This window comes from Hemitrygon akajei, chromosome 9 (genome assembly GCF_048418815.1).
Source record: "Hemitrygon akajei chromosome 9, sHemAka1.3, whole genome shotgun sequence".
In the NCBI taxonomy this organism is placed as follows: Eukaryota; Metazoa; Chordata; class Chondrichthyes; order Myliobatiformes; family Dasyatidae; genus Hemitrygon; species Hemitrygon akajei.
The window spans coordinates 95,778,172-95,792,561 of record NC_133132.1 but is presented as its reverse complement, the minus strand read 5'-3'; the positions used below and the strand labels follow the sequence as shown (position 1 = coordinate 95,792,561).

Below are 14,390 nucleotides of genomic sequence, written 5' to 3'. Positions count from 1 at the left end.
AGAAAGATTGAAAATTAAGAGCCAGACGTTTAGGGACAGGTCAAAAATGTGACATACTCAGAGAATGAAAGTAGTTTTAAAATTCCCTTCCTACGAATGGCATTTGATGCTAGGAGGATGGTTTACTCTAAAGCCCAAGTTTGACAGGTTTTTGCAATCAAAGACCTCAAGGGATATGGTGCAAAGGTTGGGGGAAGGGTGGAAATATAGTGTTAGATTACACATTCGTTATGATATGTCACAAGTTTTCAGAGCTAAAACGTTGACCTTTGTTCCTACACAATGCAGTTTTCAACAGTTTATCTATCAAGAGAAAAAAGCATCAGCTTTAGCAAATACTAAATGAGCCAGTCACTAGTTTCCTTGTTAATGAATCACTCCTCAAAAGACTCAATTGGGGGTGACAATTTAATTTTATTTAGAGGTACAGCACAATAACAGGACTTTCTGGTCCAACAAGCCTGCTCCACTCAAGTGCACCATGTGACCAATTAACCCACTAGCCCATAGGACTTTAGCAATGTAGGCGGAAACCAGAGCACCTGGAGGAAACCCACAAGGGGTGAAGTACGACTCCTCACGGCCAGTGGAGAGAAGTGAACCCAGGCTGTTGGCACTGTGTAATAGCTCTAACTAGCCACTATGCTACTGTGTCGCCCCAAATGGTGATCTGTGCAACAAAGGAATACCACCTCAACTCTGGTGGAATTGGTGACCGTTGTACTGACCATGAAAGGAACACACTAGGAGAAAGTCAACCCCAGTCATTGTACAGTGACCCTCCCTCAAGCAAAGAGATTCTGTGAAATCATTAGCTTAGGGGTTCATCCACAGCAGGTGTCAAGGAGACAGCCATCATGTAGGACCCTCGGCATGCCAGGTGTGCCCTGTCTCATTACTACCACCAGGGATCCTGCAGACACACGTTCAATGCCTTAGGAATAGTCTCTTCCACTGCACCATCAGGTTCTGAATGGTCCATGGACACTTACTCACTATTTTACTCACAAGAGATTCTGCGGATGCTGGAAATCCAGAGTTACACACACAATATACTGGAGGAACTCAGCAGGTCAGGCAGCATCCAGGGATTTTATTCTCCATATTCTTGTATCTCTAAATAGACACTCTGGTTTGCTCTCTTTTTGCATCATTTACATTCAAGTTCAAATTCAGGTTTATTGTTATTCAACTATATACATGTATACTGTAAACCAAAACATTTCTCCAGACCAAAGTGCACAACACAGTATATACATGTCGCTCACATAGGAATATTACCATAATAAAACATATTCCAGAAAGTGCTATGTAGCATAAGGTGCATTTACAACACAAGTCAAAAAGCAAACAGTATATCTCTACTGGCTACTGGCTAATATTTATTTTAGTAACTAATGATATTTTTAATGCACTGCTGCCACAACACATTTCATGACATATGCCAATGATAATAAACCTGACTCTGCCCGCTGCCTACACTTGTAAATGCTGAGAACTTAGTCAAGGTACCAGAATCCTGTCAATAATAAGTGTCAAATCCAGCATTGGACAGAATCTTCTGTGGACTGACAAGAACCTGGGAGATAGGGTGTGGTGAGCCTTTTCCTCTGCATCACATCATGGATTATGCATAACTGCTCCGATGGAAATCAATAGTCCTTTGTCAATTAAACAACAGAACAACCGTTCCTAACAGATAAGATTCCATTACTTATAGGCACGCTCTGTTCAGCTTTAACTCCGCTATGGACCCTCCCAAGCCTGGCTGCGAAAAGGAGGACGGTCGAGCTCAGGGATAGCATTTCCCATCCCATAAAAACCCAGAGCTACAGCAATGGCAGCTGAAGCTCCAAAGACCTCATCCCTGGGAGAAGAAGGATTTTCGACACAAGGAGATGGGCTACACCTGGAAAGACTTGCCCAGGATAGAGGACTCTGGCAGCCTACGCCCCAGTAGGGCTTACATAAGAACAGCATGCCTATTCAGCTTTAGGCATAGAGATAGAGAGAAAATACATCGGCAAAAAGATGTATCAAGAGCCAGAGAAAGTATGAAAATATACTAATAAACCCGGAGATATGTTCTGATCCAGAACAGACTGTCTGAAAGCATAATGGAGGGAAAACTCAACAGTAACTTTCAACAGTGAATTGGACAAAGTCTGGGAAGTTGAGAAAATTACAGACCCGGGGGAGAAGAGCCGAGGGAATTGAACTACTCTTCAAATATCTGGCAAGAGGCATACCATCAGAACGACCTCCCATGTTGTACTAATCCGTGATTCTATTATACATTCCTCCCATCAACCTGCCAACGCAGTGGCATTAATGCCGCCTCAGCTATTCCCCTCTGCATTTCCAGCGCCCTAAACGGCAGCCTCGTGTGTACATAACTGTCTGTCAGGTTTATTTTACAGTGAAGAACAAAAGATGTCGAGTCATTTCTCCCCCCCCCCCCCCCCATGACTTCAGAATTGATCCAATGACTAAGCAGAAACATCGCCGCTCTCTCCCGGTGCACAATCCCAGATGCAACAGTTTGAGGTGCCTGCTTACAGTCGCTCAGCCCAGCGGCAGCTAAGGCCGTTTGACTGCCATCAATAAGATGACACACCAGAGGCCAAGTGACAATGGCAGATCTCTCCAAATAATCTGACCCAGATGATGGGGAGGGGGAGGGGGAGGGGTGTCTGATCAAACTGACGCACCGCACTAAATGATGTTTCATATTATTTATAGACTCTTACAGTATGGAAAATACCAAATTAAAAAAAAATTCAGACCGGCATAAGAAAGCAAAGGCCAGCAGAAATCAATCTCAGTCTTTTCACTTGTATTTATGAACACGCAACAAATTGTGTCCATCTGAAACGGGAGCCGGGACTGCAGTGTTGTCATGATTGCCCCGTCTGCTGGGCCATTAGGTTGGGAAATAACGGGACACTAAACCGTTAGCTTAAGCCTGTCAAAGCGGATTTACCTTTATACCGCTCCAACACGTCCTCGTAAGCCTGCAGATACTCCAATTCAGCGGCGTAGTAATAGGCAGCGGGTGTGAAGCCTGGGGTGTAGCTTGCCATGGGTGCCGGAGGGCGACAGAGCGCGGCCGGGGTGCAACTCACGTCTCTCCAGCTGTAACTCCGGCTGCGAGCAGGCGGCGCCGGGAGCCGGGGGGCGGGGGTTGACAGCAGCTCTTCAAGCACCACCCTCCGGCCCGGCTGCACCAATGGCGAGAGGCGGCCCTGCCCCCCATTCTTCGGCGAGGGCTACGTCTCTCCCGTTCCCGCTGGGGCCGAGAGCGGAGCCGCGACCCTTTCGCACCTCACGGCTCCGACCACCGCCATGCTCCCCTCCACTCACTGCGTTAGCAAAGGGATTTTGCACCCACAGGCAGGGAACCCCTGCCGCTCACTGGTAAAGTGCAGCGATCTCTTATGTGTTAAACAGAACCGCAGAAGATGGCGTGGGAACGCTCCCCTGCCCTGCTTGCAGTGAGCTGCAGGATCCCGCCGCACCTGACGATGCGGAGAAAGCGGTGGGGACTCAATCCATTAGAGTTCTCCCCTCCCGACGTCTTCGCAAACATAAATTCAGTGGGAAGCAGATTCCAAGAAATCCTCTAATATCCATAATAATTGATCGTGACGTTCTTGGTGGGAACTGGGCGAGTTTGGATGGGTAAACAATCGGATACACACCTGATTTCACCCCGGGCTACAAACACACAATGCTGGAGGAACTCAGGGGTCAGTTCATCCGGTTTGCCTGCCTGGCTTACTCGAGGGGAAAGGTGAGAGGGATACGTGGGAGGTTATTGCTACACGCCACCAACCCCTGGCCTGCTTTCAAATTACATTATTATATATTGTATCTCGTGACAGGATATTTATTATTCGACCTGTCTTGGCACTCGTTGGTTTAATGTAGAGTAAGCACCATTCCATTGTATTATAATGCATAGTGGTAGGTGGTATTAAATCAATCTAGTATGCTGTGTAAATATCAATAAAGGCGACAAAACACTCCTAGTTATTTCAAATCGGCCGACGACTCGGTATCAAAGAGATCAAATTAAGGAGGGGATGGATATGAGATCACAATAGGAATACAGGATCTGAAAGCACGGTGCACTGTTCGCCCGCTTTCTATAGCAATCTTCCTGAACTAATGCACAGTTCCAATTCAATTGACCAAATCGTGGCTTCCAGCCAAAAGGAAGGAAATTAAATTAAAATCATGTAAATAGCAGAATCAATCTCTAATGTGCCATAGTAAATGCCCTCGTAGTACAGTGCAGATTTTAATTTACAGTCATGGAAAAAGCCCTCACCGGCTATCCTGAGAACGGCTCTTTCAGCGGGGTCCAACACCGACCCTCCTTGAATCTTTCTCTTGGACCTCTCGTGCTTCGGCAGGTTCCAAGGCAGGGTGTCCCCAGGAGCTGGCGAGACGGTCCCTGATCTTTGGCCAAAATCATCCTCTTCGTCCGAATAATCGGCAGAAGACATGGAACAGGGGCGAGAGCTGCTCCCGATACTCTACACGGAGGCAGAAGGAGGCAGGGGAGAAGGGGGTGGGGGTGGGATGGAGGGTGGCGGGGGGGAGGAAGCAGGCAGACAAAAGATAAAATGAAACACACACTACTATTGGCTGGCAAACGGACATTAGGATCGGGTTTGAACAAACACACATTCACAAAAAAATTGGAACTAAATCCTCTCACCTCTGCCTCATTGCAATTAATAGACTTTCACTTTTGATACGGCATGATTTCAAGATACATGATAACCGCTTTCTTATCATCGATAGATACTTAAACGCCATGAACGAAGAGGGAAGGGGTGCGTTTTTGCTCGCAATAAATCTGTATTTGTCTCCCCCATCAGGGCTAAGGTAGACTTACCATGGCGCTCAGAAAACAATTCCACACAAACTGTTCTTTCCTTGAAGGTTTCTGATATTTTTTCAACAATGAGTTTTTTTTCTCTGTTGCAAAGACAGAGAGTGGGGGAGAATTACCACGCCCAGGCAGTCTCCCCTGATGTTTAGCGGAACGTCGGCTTGCAGTTCCTCCCTGGAGTATGCAACGCCAAGGAAGTGAGTGATTTTTAAATCAGTCACTGCACCTTAACGATGCGTTGACATCAAATGAAGCCAAGTCAGTACACGGACCCTGCAGTTCCGGTTAATGCTATGCTGGGTTCGGTGCATCATTTTGTGACTCGCCAGCCCGTTTCAGGGATGTTTTTTCCTCTCTCATTCTAACAATGTCTTTTGTTTATTCTAAGGATAGGTCACACAACGTCAGCATTAATGTCTAAGGATTTCCCTCCGCCCTATTGCAACATCGTGCAAATCTGTTAACGTCTTCCTTGCCCTCCTCACCCAATTCACCAATTTAGCAACTTGTGTTTGTCGGTCAGCCGACCCCGGCTCCCCGCCCAGCCGAAAGCCCGCGGCTTCCCGTGGATTGGCTGAGACCGAGCGTCAGTCTCTGCAATGAAAGTGACGCCTTTGACAGTCACAGTCAATGACTCGCGTCCCAGACTGGCCGCATCGGACAGCCAAAACAATGCACAAAGGAGGGGGATGAACACAGAGAACTGCGGCCAATCGACTCCCACCCCCAAAACAAGAGTCGGCTGGGCATCACGGTGGATACATTTGGGAATGAAGATGAAGACGAGAATGTGTCAAGGTTTGTCTGTTTTGTGTACGTAATGTGATTGTAGTGGTTTGAATTTATAATAAACGTATTTTTGTAAACAAAAGCAAGGGGATGGCAACTGGCCATATTCAAATAGTTAAATGCCGCAAAGGAGTGAGACAACAGGATCGTTTCCACAAGAGGCTGAATGTCTTGTTGCTTTACTGTAGCTTTCTGATACTCAGCTTCCACCCCCACATAATACCGGCATTGGAACATGCCAGAATCATCGGTCAGGACTCCAATTTGTCTCTCACAGAGTCACAGCGCCAAAAAGGCCATTCCGTCAAATTGCTCCACGTGTGTGTGTGTGTGTGTGTGTGTGTGTGTGTGTGTGTGTGTGTGTGTGTGTGTGTGTGTGTGTGTGTGTGTGTGTGTGTGTGTGTGTGTGTGTGTGCATTTGTGTACCACAAACGCCTCCTTCCTCACACACAAGGATTCTACCTCTCCTTCCACTCGAAGCAGGAACTGTGGAAAAGTACGGCAGGAGTGGAAGGTCAGACGGAACCGTCGTGAAAGAAGGTGCAGTCTGAACCCTCCTGAATCCTGTGTTCCTACGCTTTAACTCTAAAAGGCTTCGTTGTCTACTATAGCCACGCCTGCTGGCAATACACCTACACCACACGTTCTAAATATATAAATACTTATTTCTCTCAACGCCATAAAATCAATTAGCAAATTTGAGCGTGGGAAAATGTCAAATTCCACCACAATAAACGATACTGTTATTAAATTCATAACTCATTACACCTGGACATGTTTTGAGGGCAGACTCCGGTCTGCGCCACCGGGTCGATGTCACACAACAGATTGATTACGTGTAGGACTTCAAATTTGTGCTACAGAGCAGTGTCAGGTTCGACTGTTGAATCCTCTTTCGACCCTGGCGAGGTTAGTCAGCAATCGACTAATCAACTGAACAACTTTTTGAAAAGAATCAGTGGCTCCGTGGGTCTTCCGCAAATGTCATAGCCCTGAATCATTAACTTTGTCTCTGTCCAATCCAAGCAATAGCATTACAGGTGTAAACACAGGACGTCACACGAGAGGTTGGTTCTGTTATCTTATGTCTCATATAATAAAGCAATACGAACAGATGGTAAAGAAGCCGGGTTGCTCTCTGAAAGTCTTCCTTTTCCTTTTCTCTGTAATCCTACATTTTTCCCTTTAAGGCAATATAATACACACTTCAATATATGATGATCACTTAAATTTCATTTTGTGATTATTTTCCCACTGGGGTTTCTTGAGAGCTTTGGAATATTGAACCAGTAGGTACAAATAATTGCAAACATCCTAATATGCCAGTAAATTGGGAAATAATAAAAAACGAGTATCTAATGGCTCAGACAAATATTTCAAACCCTGGGATCTCAACAGTGAAGTGTGTGAAATATTTGTTTGTGTCGTGGTAGTTTTTGTGTTTTGGAGAAATATCTGAAGTGAGCAACTGGAGTATAAGCTTACTCGCCTGGAGTTTAGAAGGATGGGGGGAGGGATCTCATTGAAACCCTTCAAATATTGAAAGGCCTGGATAGAGTGGATGTGGAAAGATATATTTCCTATACTGAGGGAGTCTAGGAGTAGAGGACAAGGCCAGAGAACAGAAGGACATCCCTTTAAAACATAGAAGAGGAGGAATTTCTTCAGCCAGAGGATGGTGAATCTGTGCAATTTATTGCCACAGACAGCTGTGACAGCCAACTCATTGGCTGTATTAAAATAGAGGTTGATAGGTTCTTGATTAATAAAGGTGCCAAAAGTTACAGGGAGAAGGAAAGAGGATGGGGTTGAGAGGGATCATAAATCACCCATGATGGAAGGGCGAATGGAATGACGGCAGGCCTGAAGAGCCTAACTCTGCTCCCATGTCTTTCCAGCTTATGGAGTCACCAATTTATCTTTTGATAAAATATCTCCAGCCAAATCCATGTCCATTTCAGCCCATTCCAGCACTTTCAAGCATTTGCAACTGTCAGTATTGGCAGGTGAGAGTATCAAATGGGCCCCCTTGTCTGATACTCACAGCTCTGCGCGTTGGTGTTCCCTGCACAGAGTGATAAAACTCTGCCTGCACTCTGCTGCTCCTCTTCACCTTCCTTCTTCTTACAAGATGCTCCTGGTCACTCTCGGGTATCTCCACCAGCGGTTTGGAGTCGTCGGACACTCGCATCCTGCAGCTCCTCCGGCCACGTCGCGGACTGTGTCTGAACCCCTAAGGAGACGCAACAAGACAGGTGCAGATTTATTCAGAAATGATTTACTCCGCCACCGCCAACAGCCACGTCTACAACATGACTTCGCAACATTGCTTCATCCTACTGCAATGTCGAACGAGCAGTTTGGTTTCCACTCACCGCACCACTTGTACAGGGCAACAATTGCTCAGCACATCTTAAACAGGTAAAGATTCTGGGATGTAAAATCATCCCTTCACACACATGGTGCAACCGTGCATTCGCTAACCATGTAATGATGATAAATGAAATGAAAATGGACCACTACTGTAAAGTAGTGGTTAGCGCAACGCCATTACAGCTCTGCACATTGGAGCTAGGAGTACAATTCAGGTGTCGTAAGGAGTTTGTACGTTCTCCCCTTGACTGCGTGGGTTTCCTCCGGGTGCTCTGGTTTCCTCCCACAGCCCAAAGACATACCAGGTAGTAGATTAATTGGTCAGCGTAAATTGTCCTGTGATTAGGCTAGTGTGAAATAGGTGGGTTGCTGGCCAGTGTGGCCGAAGGGGCTGTTCTGTGCTGCATCTTTAAATAAATAAACAAACTAATAAAACATGACAAAATGAGTGAGCAAGTTTAGATAATAAACGGAATTTGGTGTGGGAAAACGTGATGTTACCAATAGCTTGATTTTGTGGCTTTTATAAATTGAAACTCATTTCAAGGACGTCCCTTACACAAAAGAATGCTGTGGGAAACTCAGCATTTACGGACGGGAATAGCCAGTCGGTATTCCGAGCTGAGATCCTTCAGTTTGGACTGCTAGCCCTTTGCCGTGAGGACTGCGCTCCCTGTACACAGCGGGGTAACCGGTTCTCCGGGCGCCTCGGCTTCAGCCCACCCTCAGAACCCAAACCCCAACCCTAATGCGAGCGAGGCTGATTGTTGCAACTTAAACGGCAGGGCTACGCTGCCGATGCCACATTCAGAGCAACTAAACATATCTTAATTTAAACTCTTAGTATCAATCTGAAAATTCTCTCAAAATTTAAAATTCCAATGTTTTCATATTCAAATAATGAGTTAGAAAGCTTTTTACCAGTAATAGTATTTGTGGTAGCTTTGTAGTCAACCGAGATGACTGTGTTGCACAAGATCCACTTCTTGACACCGCCCCCCCCCCCCCCCCCCCCCCCCCCGCTCTCGATGACATCGTGATTTCTTGGTTAGGCGCAGTACAGATGCTTTGGCCGACAATGTTGTGACAATCTTTTAACCTACTCTAAGACCAATCTAACTCTTTGCTGCCCCTAAAGCCTCTGTTTTTCTTTCATCCATGTGACTATCTAAGAGCCTCTTAAATGTCTCTAATGTATCTGTTTCTAACACCACCCCGGCAGAGCATTTCACACATCTACCACTCTCTCTGCAAAAAAAACCTATTACTGGTCTCTGACTGTCATTTGGTTGTCTGGGCCCTACAATTCATCAATTCCACCCCAAAGCTTTTCCACTTCCCCTCCTGCTCCAAACCTGTCTGACCAAGCTCTTGGTGACCTCCCATAATAACTGGACAAGCGATATTTTAAAAAACTACTTCACATACCCGCTCGACATCCGTCGTCCACTAGAGGCAGAGACCATTACAGAATTTGTGCTTCCCAACTTGGCCACTAGAGGGCAAAGGGAGATGCCGGAGGAGACTGCGAGGGCAAGAGAAAGAATCTACTTCTTGGATATAATCGATGCTCTCCCTCAAAGCCTTGGCTATGCCCTGAATAGCCCTGGTGCATTCAGGATATCCATAAGAATTGAAGGTTAAGGGCTAGCCATACCAATACTAAAGTTCAAAGTAAATTTATTAGCAAAGTATGTATCCGTTACCATATACTAATCTGAGATCCATTTTTGCAGGCATTCACAGTACAACAAAGCAATACAAAGCAATCAGTGAAAAACTACACACAGACAAACAACCAATGTGCAAAAGAAGACTGTGCAAATAAAAAAAGGTATTGAATAATAAATGATATTGAGAGTATGAGTTGTTGAGTCCATAAAAGTGATGGTTTACTATTACTAAGACAAATGCACTGCTGTAAAGGGCACTATATGAGATCATTCTTACCCTTGGCCATTAGGCTCTTTAATGAGTCAACCTATAGCCGGGAAAGTGATGACCTCCTCCCGTTAGACTTATATTTAATTCTTTCTTACTTCTCATCTGTGATACACAAATTCAGATTAAATATTAACTATTTGGTTATTCCTTTCTCCACTCAAGGGGTTTCATACAGATTTACTGCTTACTTATGATCTCCACGAGAAGCTGAAGACTTCCATCTGCACTGCCTCATGTTATGTTTCTATGTTATTGGTCAACGCAGTATCGTCCTTTATAAATTAACCTACAGAAACATTTCCCCTTCCCTTCTTCATGCCCTCCTTTTGAAGGGATGAATGAAAGGGGATTGTGGAACAAAATACACTTTCTGTGCTGACCTTGTCACAAAACGGAGATACCGTATTACTCATTTTAAAATTCCAATTCATTTACTTGTCAGATTAAATAAAACACCTGCATTTACATATTACTTTTCACAATATCCGAAAGTGTAGTTAAGGTAGTTATCTACTATTTTGTATAGGGTTAGCTATTTTTACAGAAGAAGCATCCATGCACAGGAATATAGTAATAACTGGATAATGTGCATTTAGATACCTCCCAAAATCCTCCAGATGCACTGGAAAGATAATCAAGCCAAAGTCAACATCCTCTCTCAGGCCAATAATAGTTATCGAGCACTAAAGAACTGAAACAAGCCCTTCAACCCATCTAGTCTGTGCTGACCTGGTCTTCTGCTTGTCCCATCTACCTGCACCTGGATCATAACCCTTCAAACCCCTTTCATCCATGTACCAATTCAAACTTCTCTTACTGGGTTACAATTGAACCCACATCTATCACTTCTCATTGGAGCTGTTCCACATCACACCACCCCCTGAGTGAAGAAATTGCCCCTCAGATTCCCCTTAAACATTTCACCTTTCACCCTCAACCTGTGACCTCTAGTTTTAGTCTCACCCACCTTTATAAGATCACCCCTCATTCTTCTACACTCCAGGGAACAAAGTCTAGCATAATCAACCACTCCCTATAACTCGAGTCCTCAAGAACCAGCAACATCCTTGTGAAATTTTCTCTGCATTCTTTCAAGCTTATTGTTATCTTCCATGTAGGAGGTGACCAGATCTGCACACATACTCCAAATCTGACTTCACCAGGGTTGTGTTGAATCCACTGTTAAAGGCCTAATTACCCTCAGGTGACTCCATAGGGCAGACCAGGTCATTCACGTGCCAGACACCAGACTCTTGAAAGAGACAATCTGTTCTGAGCTCTGTCATGGGAGGAAACTACTGGGTAGACTGAGGAGATGATGAATGAAAGGAGATCTTTGAAGAATAAGAGAGAAATCTCATAGAAACATATACAATTCTGAAAATGGTGGAGGCAGGAATCTAGTTTCCACGAGTAAGTGAGACCATAACTAGGGGACATAGCCTCAGCATTCAGGGGAATAGATTTAGGACAGAGATGAGCAGAAACTGCTTCTTCCAGAGATTGGTGAATCTGTGGAACTCTGTCCAGGGAAGCAATAGAGGCTTATATTTAACACACAGTTAGATAATGCATGTTTCTGCATAACAGGGGAATTAGTATTAACAGATAATAAAAAGTATTTTGTAGACCTACAAGTTGACATAAAGTGCACATACACATGTAATTAAATTATACAAAAATATAATGCTAATTTACTTCTGTTTTCTAAATAAGATAAAAATAAATAAAATCATTGACTTAATGGTGGGAGTGTTGTCATTGAGTCAGAGCTGAACTTGTGGAGAGTGAATTGGGGGTCAGAGTGTGGGTGCTGTTAGTAACTGATCTCGCTATACATGTAAATTTTGCCTCATCTGCACTCCTCACACAACAGCACAATGTCACAGTGATTATACAACACATATATCTCCCTTTATAGGTCAGTGTGGTTTCCAAGACAATTTTTTTATAAAACATTGTTTGCATCTGGGATCAGGGAAATCTGTTGAAGGGGACTAATGTTAAAGATGTGATGAGATTGATCTTCTGTGAATTAAACATAATTACAAGTAGACATTTATGACCATTCCCTGGTGTATTTTTGCCACCCTTATTTATGGTTAACTGGGTCAGAATCCGATTCCTCTCTCATTAGAAAAGCAGATTATAACCTTTTTCTATTTTACGTCACTGGTCAACAGAAAAAACAGCAGCTGCTCGAGGCATGTATCATTCTCTTCTCCAGACACAGTACTTATCGGTTATTGGGCAATTAAGAAGGAAAAATGTCCATTATTTTGTACAAAATGGTAAGCATTTAAAAAATACAAATTAGATTTTTTGCATTAAATATTAAATATTCTAGTGATGATTTACAAACGTTTGTAGAAGCTACTAATTATATATTTTATTTTCTAATTATTATATTAATAAGATCATAACACCAAAAAACATAGCAGAGTTAGGCCATTTGGCCCATCAAGTCTGCTCCGCCATTCCAACATGGCTGATGTATTATCCCTCTCAACCCCATAACCCTTGCCACTCTTACTAATTAAGAATCTATCAACCTTAACTTTAAATAGATCTATTTTCCAACATAATTGGCTACAAAAAACTGCAAAATCTGAAAACAAAATTAACCACAGCACTGGAAAAATTAGGTTCAGGTCCACTTAATGAGAAATGCCCATGTTGTGGATCGAGTAGAATCCACTTCCAGTGTCCAGCTTTGACCAGAGATAATAAACTTGCATTTACATCTGCATCTGCCTTTTAATGGTGTCCCCAGGTTCATCGACAATAGGATCCCTGTGGTTTATTTGATGCATCTGCTACTCATATGACTTTTCACAACATTTTAACTGGTTGTTATCATTATCTGGTATGCAGGGGCTTCTGCACAGGATCTGAAAAAAGCTACAGAAGTTTGCAAACTCGGTCTTCTCCATCATGGACATTAGCCTTCCCAACACTGAGGATATTTTCAAAAGCCGATGTGGCAAAAAGAGCAGCATCCATTATTAAGGACCCCGATCACCCAGGACACGTCCTCTTCTCATTGCTACCATCAGGGAAGAGGTACAGGAGCCTAAGGACACACACTCAATGTCTAGGAATAGCTTCTTCCCCGTGCCATCAGATTCCTGAACGAACATTAAATCACCTATGAACACTACCTCACTATTTTTGCTGTCTTTTTACATTAATTATTTAATTTAATTTTTATATATATGTGTGTTTGTATATATACTGTATACATTTTTATAGTAATTAATAGTTTTTATGTACTGCTGCTGCAAAACAATGAATTTTATGACATATGCCACTGATATTAGGGTGGCAGAGTGGAGATACCAAAGGAGGGGCAAGGTGTTCCTTCCCTCTGCTAGCCTGCAGGTCATCATTGGACCATGTGCAGTACCTACTCAGCCTCTCGATCAAGGTCAGGTGAAGCCATGGGAGCAGGAGGTCTATATCGCAAGTCCCACTGGTTTATGTGACCACTGATGCCAGGCAGAAAATCTCTGAAGAGTATTGATAATGGTTGGGGTCACCTGTATTGTTAAGATACTTCTGTAGAAAAATTTGCCAAGAAGAATCATGGACAAGACCATGCTCGCCCATGTCATGCAAGACACATAATAATGATGATGATGATGATGATGATGTCAATGATATTAAACCTGATTCTGATTCATTACAATGAGTGTGTATTTTACTTCTCTGGAGAACTAATTCTCACTGCAGTACTGCCTTCCTGAGACATGCATCTTTTGGATATGACCTTGAATCAAAGTCTTTATAGGAGGCTCTAAAAAATCGCATGGCATCAAATCAAAGAAATATAAGGAAGTGTCCTGGTCAATGTTCCTCTGTTACTTAACATCACTAAAAACATATTATCTAGTCATTAACACATTCATCCTTGCAGAACTGCCACATTTCTAACCTCACAGCACTCATACAATTCCAGAACACATCTTTGCCTGTAAAGGAGTCTGAGACATCCTGAGTAGAAGAAAAGTCTATAGAAATGCAAGTTTTTCCATTTTTCTTTAATAAGAATTGACTGGAGTTTTTTCCCAATTGCGGATCCTATCAGCAAGCAGAAAATAGGGGCATTCATCTTCTTCATACAGATTAGATTCGAGAGGTGAACTCACCCTGTCTTGAGTATCCCTATATATCTTTACACCAGGGCAACTCCATATTTTTAATCTATTTCCCTGCAATCTTAAAACAAGCAGCTCACCTGTTTATTATGCCTGCTCATACATTTGAGATACTAATAGAACCTGAGGCACAATTTATTCTGTTTCTCAATAACCTATTGTGATAAGAATGTGACCTCATTGATGATAAACCAAACTGAAATATGGAATTAAATGGTTTTGTG

At 43.4% G+C, this 14,390-nt stretch overlaps 1 protein-coding gene and 1 long non-coding RNA gene across 7 annotated transcripts in view; one reads left to right on the top strand and one right to left on the bottom strand.

Annotated features, from left to right (window-relative positions):
* The window catches only part of dst (dystonin), a 579,575-nt gene that overhangs the window by 561,389 nt on the left and 3,796 nt on the right, over positions 1-14,390 (bottom strand). For 3 of the 6 annotated variants that reach the window (XM_073056532.1, XM_073056533.1, XM_073056534.1), the window contains exons 4-5: positions 7,737-7,925; positions 4,334-4,541 (exon numbers count right to left, since the gene is read on the bottom strand). In XM_073056532.1, coding sequence (XP_072912633.1) covers positions 4,334-4,541; positions 7,737-7,925 — 397 coding nt within the window. Of the gene's footprint in view, positions 1-2,983; positions 3,114-4,333; positions 4,542-7,736; positions 7,926-14,390 lie in introns of those variants that run through there. The other 3 variants (XM_073056535.1, XM_073056536.1, XM_073056537.1) reach the window with 1 other exon arrangement.
* LOC140733342 (uncharacterized) lies at positions 5,435-13,624 on the top strand. The gene is made up of 4 exons (XR_012100270.1): positions 5,435-5,701; positions 9,802-9,899; positions 12,193-12,300; positions 12,884-13,624. It is a non-coding gene; the product is annotated as an uncharacterized lncRNA (long non-coding RNA).